Source organism: Buteo buteo, chromosome 21 (genome assembly GCF_964188355.1).
Source record: "Buteo buteo chromosome 21, bButBut1.hap1.1, whole genome shotgun sequence".
Taxonomy (NCBI): domain Eukaryota; kingdom Metazoa; phylum Chordata; class Aves; order Accipitriformes; family Accipitridae; genus Buteo; species Buteo buteo.
Genome location: NC_134191.1, coordinates 8,472,864 through 8,489,948, shown reverse-complemented (window position 1 = coordinate 8,489,948; position 17,085 = coordinate 8,472,864). Strand labels below are relative to the sequence as shown.

Here is a 17,085-nt window from a genome sequence, read left to right as displayed (position 1 = left end):
CGAGCCGGCTCTTACCTCGTCGCACGCCGCGCAGCGGGGCTTGAGGCACTCGGCGTGGTGCCTGCCGCAGTAGATCTTCCCGTCTTGGTAGAAGTAGATCAGGTCGACCAGGAGCTCGTTGCAGACGCTGCAGATGAAGCAGGGAGGGTGCCAGCAAACGCCGTGCCCCGCTCGCGAGGCGAAGACGGCCATGTCCCCGCCATTGATCTGGCCGCCGCACTGTCAGAAAAGCCGGTGTTGAACGGGGAGCGGGCGAGCCCGCTGCCGCCCATCGCCAACTAACTGCTTTCACCACCGCGGAGGAAGAAGGTGCTAATTCACAGCTCCTTTCGGGCACGTCTTAATCCCTTTTCATCCCCATTTTGTGGCCAAGATATCACCAGCTTCCCCCCCCTGCACGAGGCCAGGAGCTGGCGTGACGGCTCCACGTCAAATACTGCAGGGTGCTCTTGGCACGCGCCCCGACGGACCCCAGCGCTCGTAGATGCTGGGGGCACGGGGTGGGTGCTGCCCCCGCGAGCTTTGCTTAATTTTGGCGATTCAAAAGCCGCCCCGCTTGTGCCAGTTCATCAGCCGCGACCCACCTGCTCGCAGATGGCCCCCGTCATGGTTACGGGGAATGGCCGGACATTGCCTCTTCCTAAATTTTCCCTCTTCCTTTGATTGCTGAAGAGTTTGAGCTCCCTCTTCTCCTCCTCATCCAACGAATTGCAATAGCGAACCTAAAAAACAAAAGCGATGCTCAGTGGTAGCGTTGTCCCAGGCTCCCCGGCCAGCGAGCCGCAGTCCCACGGGCTCTGCAAAACTTTGCAAGGGGGTTACACAAATAAACTCCGTCCTGGGCTTAGGGGAGCCTGGAGAAAAACAGCTGTCCGGGCTGCAGTCATCCTGGGGTTCAGCTAAAATTTCAAGAGGTAGAAATGAGAAGAAAGGGCAGGAGGAAGGTTGCTCTTTGGGTGTTAGGTTTGTAAAAAAGTCTTAAAAGTTGGGTCCTCTGAGTCCCACCCAGACCCAGCAATCAGATTGAGGGTTTTCCTGCTTTCTCCTTACGGCAGAGGTCTCACAGCAGCTTCAAAACGTTTTATTGGCATTTCAAGAGCGCAGCCCGTTTTCCCTGTGTACATGATGGAGTTCCAGCTATTTGGGAACTCCAACTATTCTTCCAGCGTAGGGTCAAGTTTGCACATATGCAAAACCTCTGCGTTGGAAGGTAATACGGAAATAAGTAAAATAAAAGGATACAAACAATGAACGATGCAATTTCCCCAAAGCTTATAAAACTCTGAGGTTTTCCTGGCTATTTTTCAGCCTGCAGGCTTAGCTCTTGGCTGATTGCATCTCAACGGAGAACATGACTGAAGAGCCAAGGTGGCCACGTGTAGCAATAGTGCCCAATCCAGCCTCCGTTACTTTAGAGAGCAGGCTCATGGAGCCGAGCAGGACTATTCAGGTGAGCAACCAACACACCTGGAATTTTCAAAGAGGCAAAACTGAGCACAAGGGGAAACTGCATGCGGAATCTGCCAGTTTGCAGAAAATACTTGCAGGCTCGTGCCTCCAGCTTGCAGCAGCACAGGCTGCAGTAGCAGCGTTCATGTGTATTTGCTCTTAGGTTTTTCGGCTGTCGGAGGCTGTGGGTTTTCAGCAGCTGCCAGGGAAGGCAGGCAGGCAGGTTGGGGCCCGAGGGTGTGCAAGAAGAAGCCCCTGCCTGGTGCCTGGAGCTCCCCCGGCACTGGCAGCACCGTGCTATGCCCGTGGCACCCAGCCACGCGCAGGCAAACTCGTTAAAATCTGACCTAGATCAAACAAGTTACCTGCACGTATTTTCCAGAGCGGCTTCTTCAGAAAGCAGCAGGAAAATAATTTTTTTTGTTTACAAAGGGAAATTTTGCGGGCTACCAGAAGCCAATGTTCTCACCGGCGAGAACAGGACGTCAAAGACCGGACCCTTTTTGCTGCCTCGCATCTTTCTTGCGAGATGTGAGAAGGTTTATTTTCTCTGACTGGTCTTGACTCAACCTCCAGCTTGCCAGGCTCTCCCAGCTCCCAGCTCGCGAGGCTCGGTCCGAGTGAAACCCCTCCTCGGCACACGCGCTCCCCCTCGCAAGGTGAGTCGGAAGCAGCACTCGGGAAAAGGCTTTCGCAAGTTCGGATCTGGCTCTAGGTGATCTCAACAGCATGTCAAGCCACTTTTAACGTGGCTTTGGCCTCTGAGGGCTGAGAAAATGCCTTTATTTCAGAGAACTGAAGAAAGATGACGTTAAAAATTTCACCTTCAGAAACAAACACCCCCCCCGCCCCTCCAACGCAACGCAAGCAGGTAGCAAATACAGCACTTAGATAGCAACATGAACCCCAAGTAAATCCCCCCCCAAAAGCAGAAAGGGCTGAGAAAGGACCATGTTGCTTCCAACAGGAGCAACCCCAGGAGGCGCGTCCCCTCCCCACCCGCAGCCCTGACCGATAGGGGACCGAGGACGCTTCTTTTCGGTTACTAACCTCATTGTCGTGCGGCGGCAGCTGGTGCAAAAGCTGCTTTATGCGAGACTTTTCTCCTGGGCTGTTGACGTAGGGGACCTTGTCCTCAGGCAGGCAGCTGTAGTACTGGTGCACCTACGGAGCAAGAGAGGGGACTGCACTGGGGCTCCCTGACCGAGCCCGTGCCCCCCGTGCCCGGCCAAGCAGCCACCCCCCGAGCCAGCGGGCACCGGGTCTTCCCGATGATTTCCAGCGGGGAAACGCAGCCAGGCGCTGCTTCGGTTTCATTGCCTTTTCTCCACCGAGAAAGAGGGGTGGCAGCCCCGGCGAGGCAGTGGAGCTCGTTACCGTTTGCTCGGTCAGCCTCCATAGCGTTAGCATGTTTCGCCGGCTGCGGGGATGTGTCGGCACCTGCCTCGGCAGGGGAGGTTAAAAAGGCTGCGCCCCGGCAGCCTCCGTGTTGCCGGCTATCTCAGCCTCCACCTCCATCAAAACCCTCCGGGCTTTTTTCTGCAGCAATTTGTGGAAATAAACAGCAGATAAAAATCTGTTGGAAGGCTTGGGTTTTCTCTTTCGTCTCCCAGCGTGTAATTAAAATCGGCTATTAAAAAGGCAGCGCGGTGGGGCACGGCGTGCCCCGGCACCGGAGGAGCCCGATGGCAGCGCGGAGAGGAAGCACACCCTGAACCCCAGCGTCTCTCCTCCGACTGCCACACCTGGGACGTGTACTCAAGGGCCGGGCCAGGCACCGGGATGGCCGAGGATCAGCTCCGAAATGGCCACGGTGACGTTGAACGGCTTGGGAAGAACCAGGAGAAGGGGAAGGTAAGGGAAAGCTCGGCTGGGATCAGGAGCCTCCGCAGCCCTGGATGCCTCTGGATGCTCGGGCAGGAGCGGAGGGCTGGATGGCTTCCTTAAATCCGCACTTGGCTAGAGAGATGCAGACTGTTTTCCCCGGTGAATATACAGCTTTCTGCCTTTGCCGCGGTGGGATTAACCCCCTGAGATGCTCCCTTGGCTCTCAGACACTGCAGCAATTCATGTCAGAGCGGCTGCACTGCCTGCAGCTTTTGCACGGCTTTTCCCAAACGACGCTTGCTTTGCAGTGGCTTCTGATCAGCTTTTTCCCCCTCGCCGTACGTTTTGGGCTTTGGCCTAGAAAGCACCACCTGGGCTGGTTTTCCCCAGAGAAGCCCCCTCTGCCTGCACAACCCCACAGCATCTGCGGGATGACAAGCTACCGTGGGTGACGGCGAGGGATGGGGACGCAGAGGCAGGTCACGCAGGGCTGGCTGGCAGGGTTTGCTGGCCCGCGGGCTCGCAGGCTGCTGGCAGAGGCTCATACAGCCTTCAACAGGAAGGAATCACTTTTTATTCCGGAATAAGTATCCAAACCCGGCGTTATTCAGGAAGAATTACTCTGCATTCAGCTCACTCCCTGGTCTCAGTCAGAGCTACCTGCGAGCAGAGCTGCTCCAGTGCTTGCAAACACTTTTCCTCTCATTTTATGGTTCCCCTCCAAACCAGCCCTAACATCCACCTTTCCCCATCATCAGGTTTTGCAGAAAGGGAGATTTTTAGCAGATTTCCACCCGTAACTCTGCAGTGCTGATGACAAGGGAACCGCTTGTGTCACGAAGCTGAGGAACATGCTGAGCATATGCCACTGCAAAACCCTGAATTTGTTTAACGAAGGCACAGCAGAAACAGACCCACCAGCTATGGAAACTGTCAAAGAAAGAAAGGCTGCTAAGTATTTTGTTATGTTAAAAAGAAAACAAACTACGTACATTAGAATACTTACTTTGCATTTATAGAGCATCCTTCATCCACGGACATCAAAGCACATTAAAAACACTTAAATTCTTATGACATGCTACACAAGGTAGCAAATACATGCACTGGAAAGGACTATTTGCAGTATAATGACGTTAAATGAGCTCCCTGAGTTCATGCAGCTAGTCTGTAGCAGAGCTTGCAGCTGAAAATCTCCCAGCAATGCCCCGGCTGCCAGACCTTTTACGGGGCTGCCAGGCTACCGTGCTACCACCCTCTGCCTTCCCGGCCGGTACAGACGCCTGCTGACTTCTCTCCGCCAAATTCCCCACGTGCGGACAGACTGCTCGCTTTCCCCTGTGCTCAGGTTGGTTAGTTTGTGTTTTTATTTCTTGCAATGACTTTTTTTTTTTTTGCCCACTGAGTCCTTGAAGTTGGCAAAGACCAGAAATGACTTTTTTTTTTTTTGAAGAGCCGCCAAATTCCATCAGGCTGCTCTCGTCCCTACAGCAATGAGCTGTGAGACGCTTACCCTGAGCGAAAACCCAGGGATGTGAGCTCTTTCGGCAGCCTGGGCACTGCTTTCCCAGAGCCTGGCGCAGCGGGATGTACGTGCCCAGCTCCGCTCCTGCTTCCGCTAGGAAGTTTTCCATTTAGTCTCAGCAGGTCCGCGGGGACTGGCTCCCATCACACCAGCAACATAGCTCGGCAGGGATGGGCAATTTGGTTTGAGAAGCAAAACAAAATAAATATAACAGGCTCCAACCTGCGTTCTGTTGCCTGAAATAACCTGAAAGGGTTTGCTTTGGATCTGCATCAGCCACGAGGACCTTCTGCAGGGATGCTCATGGAAGGGATGGAGAAAAGGCAGCTGCCAGTCCTTGCCCGGCACCCACAGGACATCTTGTGGGGAGAAAACTCTTTCCTTATACCTGTCGATGGCTTCCTCCGCTCCTGCCTTTACACCCACCATCCCTCCTGGGGTCAAACCTCAACCAGGGACACACACAGATCCTTTCACCTGGGGCATCACTCCTATCACGACAGGATAGGATCCCAGAACGCAGACGGAGAGCAGAAGGACACCCCTTGCCCGGGCTGATGTTAACCCAGGCTTGTGCCAATATGCTCTCTCATCCATCACCCATTCCCCACGGGATGCACCCAGCTCCCTGGATGGGAGAGCCAAGCCTGGGAGGGAACGGAGTCACAGGCTGCCAGCATCCCCTCCCGCTGCGCTCAGCCGGCTGCCGGCGGCATTTTCGACCCCGCCAGTGAGCGGCTGGCAGTTGGGCTGGCACAGCCCAGTGGTGATGCTCAAGAATAAGGAAAAATAAAGAAGGAAAGGGAGGGATTCCCAGATCCATCTGGCTTTTCAGGGCAAAGGCCTGCAGAAAACGTTAACTTGCTGTAAAACTAAAACTGCCTAGTCTGCACTTTGCTTTTGTACAAAAGGTGACTGTTTTCCATTAAAATTAACTCCTCCTCCGTCCAGCTCCGGTTCGGAGCATGCACAAGGCTTTGTAGCTGGTGAGCCTTGCAGGACCACTGTGGCCAAAGGGCCTGATGCAGACCCCCCAGGCGCTGGCGCTGGCTCCTCACTGACCTTACAGGCTCCGCAACATGAGCTGCACCCAGATAAGGAAAAGAGTGTGGGGCAATGACCCAGGATGGATAACATATCCCTTTTAAATCATGCCGTATCTTTAACTGTTTTATTATTAAATACTTCTGCCATACAATACAGCAGCTCCACATCCTGCTGTTTCCTCTCGCAACAGATCTGCTCTGGCCATGATTATCCTAACAAGCATCATTAACCCACAGGAGCCACGTGTGGGGCCGGGCTAGGTTTCCCCCTCCGTTTCCCCACTTGCCCCTCTTCACTGTGACCTCCGCTCACATCTGAATAGGAGAAACCCCGCAGGAATCTGGAAAACATCAGGCTGAGTTAAAGCAAGGCTTCAGTCAATGTCATGAGGGCCTGATGCCACGGGGATGGGCTGGCCAGTGTGCTGGAAGCCGGGCTGGCTGCGGGTACTGGGCGCCGTGGCAAGCCCTGTCCTGCCCCGGGGAGGTCTCCCAGGTGCTTGGACAGGCTCTGTGCTGCAAGAAACCAGAGCGGCAGATATCCATCTTCCCAGGGTGTTATTCTCACCTTCAAAAGGAAAAAGTCCAAACGCCAAGGTTTGCTACGAAAAACTGATACACATTTTGGAAATTAACAGCTGCTTGGAGCTAAAAGGGGAGGGCATGGGGGGGAAGATAGAAATTTAAAAAGAAAGAAACCAGGAGAAAGGAAAGAACGCAATGTAAAACGAGGGTAGGAAAAAGCCTTTAAAGTGGAGCCAACTTTATTCAAAGGCACCGAGGAAAGTAATTACATTAGTTTACAAATGCCTTTGTGTTCTGCAGTCTTCCTAGGTTTGGGGTGTGTTTCCAGTTTAACTCTGACAGTTTACAAACCTACCCCGGCCCTGCTAAATAAAGGCAGGACTGCAGCTTCTCCTGGCAGTCCCAGGGGTGACCAAAGACAAAACCCACGTGAGCATATTTGTAAGCGAAGTCTTACACCTTCTCCTAGCAGGAGAAGTTTGCAAAGAACCTGTGAATTTAAGCCATTGATGAAGGATCTCTTTGATCAATGAATTAAAGGAAGCGGAGGGGAAATACCATGTTTCTTATGCCATGAATTGCTGTTGGGAAGTAGCATTCGGTTGTACTCACCCCTACCGAAAGCACCCACCAAACCGGGCTGTTTGGGATGACTGTACCACTGGGATGGACTACAAAGGAGCACGCAGTGTCCTGGCGCGGCTCAGCCGATGGGTGCCGACTTGCTCAGCCATAACAGCTCCAGCACATCCAGCTGGGCAATCCCACCTGGCTTTCGTGAAACCAAACAAACTGCAAAACCACCTGCAAGGCTTTTGCAAAATGCTCTGCGAGGCCAGCACCTGCTGGCCTGTGTGCAGCAGAGCGCCTGAACACGGATGTCCCCAAAAAGGGGACCTTGGTGGGTCGGCCACCGCTCAGGCACAGCCCAATAAATCATCACACGCAGTGGAGTCCGCTCAAAATCCAGGCACGCCGACATCCCCCCTGTGCCCAGGACAGCATCGTTTCCCCTGGGACCACGCCAGGGGTCCCACAATCCCGGCAGCCCACCCCACGCCACCCGGGGATGTACCACAGGGGCGCAGGGAGCTGCCGGCACAGCCATGTGCAGAGCAGCGTCTGCCGGTGCATACGCGAGCCCACTCACTCGTGGCCCCGTCCCCCCGGCTCGCTGCGCGCGAGCTCCCGCGAGCTTCGGCTGCAGCGGGAGGAAGGCGGCCGGTGGCTCCGACAAGCCCGTGCTGGCCCAGGCGAGCGGGGCTGCTCCTGCGGCTCGCCTGCTCCTCCCCAGAGCTGGCTTTTAACCGCATGTCAGGCATTAAATGGTCTTTTATATGGAATACTTAAAATTATCAGAGAAATGAATCTGGTGCCTTCAGTATTTCTCTCGTCCCTGCTGGCCTCCCTTGGAAAAACAAAGGGGGAAAAAACCCAAACAAGCCACACACGAATAACCCTCTCAACGTGTCTGCAAAACATTGCAAGTATTTGTAGACATAGGCTCACACACGAGCTCCACAGACGATAGCACGTGTGAAACTGGAAAACGGGTTCAGTGTGCTTTGGCCCGAGTCTGGCACGTCCTCCTTTTCCACGGCCGTTAGGATACAAAGCACTTATTTATTTCTTGAAGCAAAACAATCCTTGCAGCGAGGCCAGATGCTCCGAAACGGAGAGGAGAGTGGGAACTGCTGGCTGGGTCTGCCGTGTGCGGGGATGCAGCCAGGCACGCACCCCGGGAGGGAGCCGGGGTCCCCCGAGACCCCGCAGCCCCGGCTGGGAGAAGACCACTATCACCCCCCGATCCGTGAACCCGCCCGGGTGCCGGCGGGAGACGGATGCGATCCCCGGTGCCGGGCGGTCCGGCACCCCGCAACGTTGGGTTTGCTCTCGGAAACCCGCTCCCGAGTCGCAGGGACAAAGGCAGGGAACAAAGGAAAAAACCATTTTCCTAAGCGCTATTTGTTCTGGCACGTTCCGCGGCTCTCCGCGCGCTTCTCTCCCGTGGCTAACGGCAGCCGCGTCGTTTGAGCGCTGCTGCTCACCAGTCGAGACCGACAACCGCTCCTGCCAAGCCTTTGGAGCAGCTCTTGGTCTGTAAGAGATCCCGCGGAAACATCGCTTCCCGCTGGCATCAAAGAAGAACATTTGAATGAAGGCCGTACATCCGCAAGTTTTAGACTTGTGAAAGCGCACGCCGTGATTCTTCTTTTTTAAGCAGAAATTGAATTTGGATAAAAAGGAGCCAGAAACGGCCGTTTCAAAAGCATCTGAGAGCGGTCTTTGTGCTGCGAGGTACTGACCGGCAGAGCCGTTCTCATACTGCTGAGTCCCCTGCAGCACCGGCAATTATAACGATCGTCTGCTGCCTTGATCATAGCTGATAATTCCCCTGGGTAGGCCACTTAAGGTGCTCTTGTATTTATAAGTCACAGGGTAGCATACTACAATAATGCTGCAACAAGGAAAAGCTGTAATTGTACCCTGGACTAAAGCTCCAGGACAAGTTTATATTGTGTAGTCCAGGATTTTTCTGTTTTCTTTTCCACTCCCTGCTCTTCCCCTGCCTCTCACCTCTGCTGACCACCACACAGCTATTTCAAATTTAAGAACCAAGCAAACCCCAACAGGTGAGTAGTTTTGTTTCCGTGGCCCACCAAAAGAAGCCGATTCCCTCCCCGATAAGAAGACTGTTCAAGGATTAAATAATTTTAACAGCTTCTATCAGCTCACCTTAATCAGGCAAACACCCCAGGATACAGAAATGGAGCAAGAGCCCGGACGCAGGGTTTTGCCACGGTTTCTTTTCTGCAGCAGGGGATGTGCTCACACCTCCTCCATCCGCTCTGCTCCAGGGCAGAGCGAATAGATCCAGAATCTCCTAACCCGCCTCAGCTGCCCCCAAGTCACGCAGCGCTGGCACCGCACACAGAAAAAAGCATTTCGTGTGCAGGATTGCCGCCCCGTCCAGCTGGGAAGCATTCGGCATGGTCCGACGCCTGGAGGCTGGATTTAGACAGCTCCAGCCTTGAAATAAGAGCCGCTAACTGCCAGGCTATTTAGATACTGAAAGAGTTCAGTTGGGAGGTGATGGACTTACCGCTACCTCCGAGTGAAATCGGAGAGCTTTTAAAAATGTGCTGAAATGCAGCTTTTGGGTAAAATACTACAGCGTGCATGTGTGCGAGGGGGCAGAGCGAGAGGCGGCTGCAGCTTCTGGCACCACGTACGTGAGTTACAGCTCCTGCCTTCAGCACCCTCGGCTTCCCACCCGCTGCGCTCTGCTCCCAGGGTCAGGATCTGTCAAGGAAGGTAGAGCTCTTCATGGGGCTTTCGTCTTTCCTCCGCCTGGCCATAAATTCGCTTCTCTGCTCTCCATTACTATGCAGGCTTGGGGCACGGGGTTGCTTTGGTCCGTCTCGTTCCTTCCTTGCTGCGTGCGAGACTTCAGTCTCCTGAGGAGTGAAACAGTTCGCTGAACTTATAGGGCTCAAGAAAGGACGAGAAGGTAAAACGCATTTGACCGTAACACAGAGGCACAAGTGAGGCACACGTCCCCCAGAGATGACTGGCCCAGATAATGTACTTTCTACCACACCGAGGTGGTGAAAGTGGGTATCTTTAGGTAAGGTGTAAATGCATGTTCAGTGTAGGTTCAGCTCCGCTCTCCTTTCCTCACTTCGTGACCTGAAGAGCAACTGATAAAGCTTGGAGGTTTTATAACTCAAGCCCTTGCTCTAGGTCTTGCAAAAGATCTGGAACGGGAACCAACACACGCGTTATCCCCTGAATAAAGCCCCTGTGACAGCTACGAGTCTCACACCATGCTGCAAAGCTCTCCCGGTCCCAGCTCTAACGGCTGTCTTAGAGGAAAATGATCCCCTGAACCTTCTTCATGTTACTAATTTTACCTCAGATGAGGTTTTCATAACTTTTTAAGGGACTCGATCAGAGCAACTGTGCTGACAGCAAGAGGGAATTAAGTTCTTATGGCACATACAAGGGTCTTGAACGTTGGCATGCCAGAGCCATACCGAAAGCCGCACCGCATTTGAAGTAGAGCCCCGTCTTTTGTTTAATTGGCAATCTGTGCCCATAACCAGCTGCTCCTATTATTGAGACACAATAAAGACAGAAATCCTCAAAAATCCCTTGTATTCAGAAATTCAAGCTGGCATGTTACAACCTCTTTGGATTTCTCCAAACCACAGGCCCAAGGAATTCAAGGCTGCGCATTCACATGTATTTACGCATGCCTTGCCTAAAAATGTGAAAAACACATCATAAAAGTACTTATTTTTAAGCATCTGCCCTCAAACTTATGTCAGTGCAAGAAGGATCAGCTGTCGGACTGCCAGCCCCAGCAGACAAACTGGCTCCCAAAATTGCCTTCCCCCATCTTTGCAGCCAGCCCCGGTCTGGGATTTTGCATTACTGGGGACACGTTTCTATTGGTGTCTGCCCATTTCAAGACTTTCCCACTTACTTCTCTACCTGACCATCGAAGGGCAGGCAGGAAGAAGAGTTATTTCTCAAAGCCCACATCCCGAGCTTCTGCCTCGCCTCCTGTACAGCCACCTCTCCCGTTCCCATCTGCATCCGTATCTTCCAGAAGAGAAGTCCCTCTTCTGCAATAAGACAACTTCTCATCGAGGTCCAATCCAAGCGGGATTAGAGCCCAGAGGAGCCTCTTGGGTATCCTCTGTAGCCGACGGCTATTACAAGAAACCACATTTTCTAATCACGTTATAATTTATGGAGCTCAGTCTTGGGTTTTTACCCATCGTTCTCCCTGTTGGCAGGTTGCCGCTGAGCCTTACACCTCTGATGGTTTGAAATCTCTTCCAATTTCCTGCCTGAATGCATTTGGAGCCAGTTTATATCTATGTTCTTGTGCCAAAGTTGGAGCTTGAATAACTGCTCTTCCTCCTCTAATGCATAGGGAGTGATCACAAGCCTTCGATTTGCTAGGCTGAACAAACTAAGCTCTTCTAGGCTCCTCAAGGAAATAACATTTCCAGTCTCCTTCCAGTTTATACCCCTCTTTCTTGATCAGCGATGTCATAAATTTTAGCCAGTTTTCCAGATGAATTTTTACCATACCTTATGCAGTGGTATTATAAAATTTTTTTATATTACTATCTTCATCCCTGTGTTATAAACATATTTAAAAATACATAATATTTACAGCTGTTGCATAAAGCACTTTGTAGTCCTGTGTTCTGATGAGCCATAATATAAGGGATAACTTTCAGCTCCGCTCTTCAATGCAATGTCTGGATCATTACCTGTGAACACTGGACCAATGCTTTTTTTTCCTTTCAGTAGTGGGCATTAAGTAACCAACATGATTTTCACATAGTTGACATGTACCACAGACCAGCTGATGCCCGAATTAGCGTCTAGGAATCCAGTGAGACCGTGTAGGTTTGGGTCGATTCCCCTTTAGATTATACCTAATAATTTAAGCTATGGATTGAAAGGGCTCTCCAAATTCTGAAATGACCTGTGGAAACTGCCAAAACCCGATGTCACGTTTGTTGGCCAACTTCCCCCCGTGAAATCCTGTAAATTGCTGTGTTGATGAGACGTGAACACTGTCTCCCAAGAATAGCGAGGTAGGAAGGCTGTCGTCCAAGTATAATAAGAAAATTGCATTAGTCTTTCAGGGGACCACTTACCTCCCCAGCTCATATGCTGCGTAGAGATTTTAATAAAGTAGAATATTGCAGAAAAAAGTTGTTTCATTTCATCTGTTTCATGTCAAAGAAATACGACAGTGAAACAGCGGAAGGCAGAGAAAAATTCACTGCCTGCAAATCTGCGTTTTCAGCCCAGCCTGACAGCAGTGTCCTCAGCCAGAGCAGAGCCCACCCGCTGCTCCATCAGCCTTCCAGAGGCTCCACATCACTTGCGCACACCTGACTCACGGACCAGAAAGCCGCAGGTCTGTCTGCAGCCTTGCATGGCTCCAGCACGATGCTGCAGAGGTACTTCTTACCCCCACGGGAGGCAAACGGCACCCTCCTGCACCCCGGGGGAGATCCCAGCCCTGCGACACCCCAGGCAGATGGTAACTCCCGGAGAAATTCAGGGTGCTGCTCTTCACTCGGGGACAACCTCCAGCCCCGCATCGTGGCTCTTTCGCAGCCCAGAGAAGTCACCCCTTGCTTTTGTCTCCTTAGTGGCTCGTCTGATGTGGGAAAGGTCCCGGAGGGCTGGCGGGTGAGCTACGCTGGGAGGATTTCAGTGCCTGTCTTTGGCTCTACTTACGGCTGCTCTTCATCTCCATGGTGATTAGAGACAGGTCTGAAGTGGCAAATCTGCTAAAAGGCCCAGGAACGCAGACAGAGGAGCGTAATTAGAAAGCAGGTGTTCGTCTCAAGGAGCACTGTTACCTCTGCAAGAAACAGATGCTGGAAGAACCTAAAAACACATTAACCTGGGTAATGCAGGAGATGCCAGTACCTACTGCTAGAGCTAATGGACTTCTATTTTCTCCGAGCACCCCAAACTCCCTGACGGCACGCTATTTCTTAAAAAGCACCTGCGGGATCACAGAAGCATCCAGGTCTTCTGGAATATGTCACCACCATGCTGGAAGTTGGTTTCAATTGCTGTTCGTGCCACGCTGTACCCATCAGAGACCATGTCTACCCGGTCAGGTACCACCTATCACTAAATATCTGTATTTCCACCCAAAGCTACAGGGACATGGGCCAGCTTGGGCCCCAGAAACCACGGACACGCCTGGACAGACGGCCGTGCTGAGAGCAGGCGGCACCAGTTTGGGTATGGTCCTCCAACGGGACTCCCGAAACCCAACTGGTTCGTGTCCCCGCAGCATGAAGGACCAGCAGAGCTACTTCAGGACCATCTGCATCTCTCCATGCACCCTGTCTTGTACCTCCTGGAAGGCACAAAAGGGAGCTCTGACATAAGGAAGGTGACAGAAAACAAGGCTGCGGCCGGATTTGCATGGTTGGATGGCACCAAATGAAACATACGGTGCTGCAGAGTTTCAAGCGAGCACCGAGCAAGGCTTGTAAAGACAAGAAAAAGAAAAAAAACCACCACCACGAAACTACTGGATTTTCTCTAATCAGACAGATAATATTTACAGCCTACAGGCAGTGCCAAAATATTTCAGGAAATGCCTAAGCCCTTCTGAATAAAAGCTCAGGAAAACACAGTGTTTAAGGACAGCAACTACAACAGTAAGAATGAAAGCTTTCCACCCCTTACACAGTTTAAAATGATTGCCATAGCAATTATCAAGGCTAAGCTCATTTTGCAGTCTCCTCTGCAAATTAAGTTCTGAGTCAAACACGTAAAAGATCAGCATAAAAACCAAGTGAATCATGTAAACCGCAAGGAGCAGAAATCAACGCGCTCTCTGCACAGACAGCACGCTGAGGTCTAATCCATCCTGCGCAATTCCTGTATTGAGGGACTTGAACTTCATTTGAGCAATTCCTTCCAGTAAGGCACAAATGTCATACTTGGAAAAACCCAACCCCAAAGACTTTGGCTCGTTTTTCAGAGTCATCTACCGGCTTTAACTGTCTGCCCTGGACTTACCGCAGAGCAGAATGGTCCAGGAGGGCACAGCGGGAGCACCGACTCCCTGGGTAATACTGGAGTCCCACCACTTTTTTTTCCCATGAAACAGTAGTAGGTACATCTGTATCTGTTCCCTTGCACAACCACAACAAACCCCATCCTGGAAGTATTCTGTTTCCCACCTCTCAATTACCAATTAGATATATCTACAGACGCAGAAAACCACAAGTCCTGCAAGGATCGCATCTCTGTTTTGTTTCATTAGTGCATTCAGACCAGACCCGTCTCTGCAAGTCTCTATAGTGCACCCAGAAACAGCCACATGCAACAAGCGCTCGCACCCCTAGAAGAAAAATCAGGGCAAACTATTTCCAAAGAGCATATTAAAACAATTTCCTTCTGGTAACCGAGTGGTGTCATTGTTACCTGCTCGGGCTTCAGGCCGGGGGGGACCCATGCGTACTCTTCCAAGGCACAGCCCGAGTCGTCGTCAGAAGTCGAATTCCTCTGGAAGTCGAACATGAGCTTCGTGACGGTCTTTTCCATCTCCAGAGGCATAACTGTTACGATGTGCTCTTCCTGGGAGCACTTACAGTGAAGGCAAATCTTCCTGCAAAGCGAGGAGAGAGGAAAAAGAGGAGGTGCCCCGGTGAGTTGCACTTTAAATAAGAAAGCAAAGCAATTCCTGCCAGTCGCTGGCCTGCGGATGCTAAACTCAACCCTTTTTTATGCTCAGGCATTTTCTAACGTAGGATTTGTCTCTTTCACAAGGAGGAAATAAAAGTCCGTATTTGCTGTAACAACACTTGGCAATCAAGCTGAGTCAGACTGCCCAATGTTTGGGGATATGTAATTGCTTGTCCCTTACTGCACCGCGAGGAGCATTTCCAGGGGCCGGCACAGGCAAGGGCCGTGTGCCTGCCTGGTGCGGATCGGCATGCCAGCTGGAAATTGCAGAGCACTTACCGAATTTAGGACAGCTGAGCACTTGGCTAATACAGAAAATGGTGGATTGACTGGGAAGCTGTGAATGACAAGTCCCTTTAGCATGCTGATAGCATAAATTTGCTTATTAAAGTAGCATAAAAATTGATTATAGTCTGAACATATAAAGCTAAATTAAATTAAGGGAGGCTACAAAAACCACAGTCACACTACAACGGCATCTTAACCGCCCGGCTCGACGGCACGTGCCACGGCTCAGCGGCACGCCGGCTCACACGCTGCCCGAGAGCCAGACGGGGAAGGGGGGGGAAGCACAAGAAGAACTGAAAGAGCAGCCCACAGGTTGCCCTTAGCTTAATTCACTGCAAATATCACTTCTTAGCATTTCTTTTAAGGGTCTGTTCCTGCAGCTGGCGGTCCATGGGAGATTTTCTTCCTGGGCTTGAGCGTGAGCATTTTTCTGCGGGGCTGCTAAGACATCACACCCCTTCGCCAGGGGTAACAGCGAAGGATTAACCCCGCTGAAAACGTCCCCCAGCCCCACAGAAAGAGGTTAAAGGGAATGCTGATAAATTGGCTTCTCTTTCTGAAAATGCAATGCTCTTCCACAGTGTGGATCAATGGTATCTATTTTGAAGCAACCACGCAGGATTCTGAATTAATTTGCACTAATGAAATGCCACCGACTTCTGAGGAATGAGATACGGTTTTACTTGGGTAGCAGAAGGGAGACATCTCAGAAAAAATAAGGTACCACACAAAAAGCAAGGGAAAAGTTACCGTTGCCATTGGAGGTTTCTCTGCTGTAAGGTAAAGCAAAGAAATTCAGAGGGCAGCAACAGTTAAACACAGGGTTCTTTAATTTTCAAACACCTTTCCTTCTTGTTCACCATGGTGTACAAGCCAGCTAAGCATACCAGCGCTCAGATCCAGATTCGAGTCTAAATTTCCACTTGGCCCTTACAGCACAAAAAATGCACTCTAGCAAAAGTCAAGAGGCTCCGTTAAGTCAAGCCAGGGAGATTTGCCAGATTTTCCCATTTCCTGCCTTTCATCAGATCTAAACCACACAGCGACCCCCACGCACCCCCGGCATCTGGTTTGTGTCCAGTCGGAGAGTCTCGGCATCGCCTCTGGCTGTTACCTTAAAAAATAATCAAGGCACCATTTCATGTGAATACTTTAATTAATCAGCTACCGTGCAAGGGCGCTCTGCCCCAGCAAAGCCGCTGGTTTCTTTGCCGCTTCCATCTCATTTCAACAATACGATTAGAAGCACCTCAATATGCAACAAGATGCTAGCAATAATTAATAGCTCCAGAGCCCCAGGTTCGGCACTGGAGATAGTTATTCTAATGGAGTTTAGGAGTTCTTCGCCAAATTTGAATTTTCAGGATATCAATCACAAGCTCCAAAGGGAGACAAACTCAGCAGTCCATGCTTGGGTAGCAGCAATGCCAGGAGCACGGGCGCTGTGACGGGGACGAATCCAGCCTGCATGTTTTTGCCCTCCTGCCCGCTCTAGGCACATCCCCTCCAGGAGACGGAGGACGGCAGGAGAGCGCCAGAGGTTTGGGCTTTTAAGAAATGAGATAAATCAGGCCACCGTGAGGACCTTAAATACCAGTGTCAAAGAGTTAATAAGCGAGATGTATGATCGTTTAGATCCCAGAGGTCGCTCCATGCGACCGCCATCCCGCAGCTCACACCACGGACGGCCAGGAGCGCGAGGACCGGGTCGGGAAGCTGATTTACACCCACCCGCACTCCTGCCCCATCCCAGGCAAGCAGGTATCACCAGCGGTTGGCTTCTCCTGGTCAGAAAAGTAAAGAATGAAACGGACACAGGTAGCCTGTCTACTCATCAGTGATGTCCCCAGGCCAGGGCAACGGGCTCTGTAAAAACTTTGCACCATTAAAAGTGGAGCATCTCCACGCATGGGGTTTCTGCCACTTCTCCGGGCAAACTGTACAAACTTCAAGATCTTGCCCCTGAGATACTCAGTTCTCTTCCTTTCCCCTCATTAAAAGCAGAAGATTAACAGCTTTAATTACAATTATTTTCTTTACATTAGGACATGTTGTTTCATGGGAACAATACTCAGTGTCCTAGGAGTGTCTTTCCACTCCTATGATATGGTTTCCATGACTTCTTCGCATAGGTCTCACTTACTCAACTTTATTTTATCATCTTGCAGCTCGCTA

At 51.4% G+C, this 17,085-nt stretch overlaps 1 protein-coding gene across 2 annotated transcripts in view; it reads right to left on the bottom strand.

The window, feature by feature from the left end:
* PRICKLE2 (prickle planar cell polarity protein 2) overlaps positions 1-17,085 on the bottom strand; it is a 108,855-nt gene that overhangs the window by 18,506 nt on the left and 73,264 nt on the right. For both annotated transcript variants that reach the window (XM_075053450.1, XM_075053451.1), the window contains 4 exons: positions 14,362-14,545; positions 2,500-2,613; positions 585-722; positions 16-219 (listed from right to left, as the gene is read on the bottom strand). In XM_075053450.1, the coding sequence (XP_074909551.1) occupies positions 16-219; positions 585-722; positions 2,500-2,613; positions 14,362-14,545 (640 nt within the window). The remainder of the gene's footprint in view (positions 1-15; positions 220-584; positions 723-2,499; positions 2,614-14,361; positions 14,546-17,085) is intronic.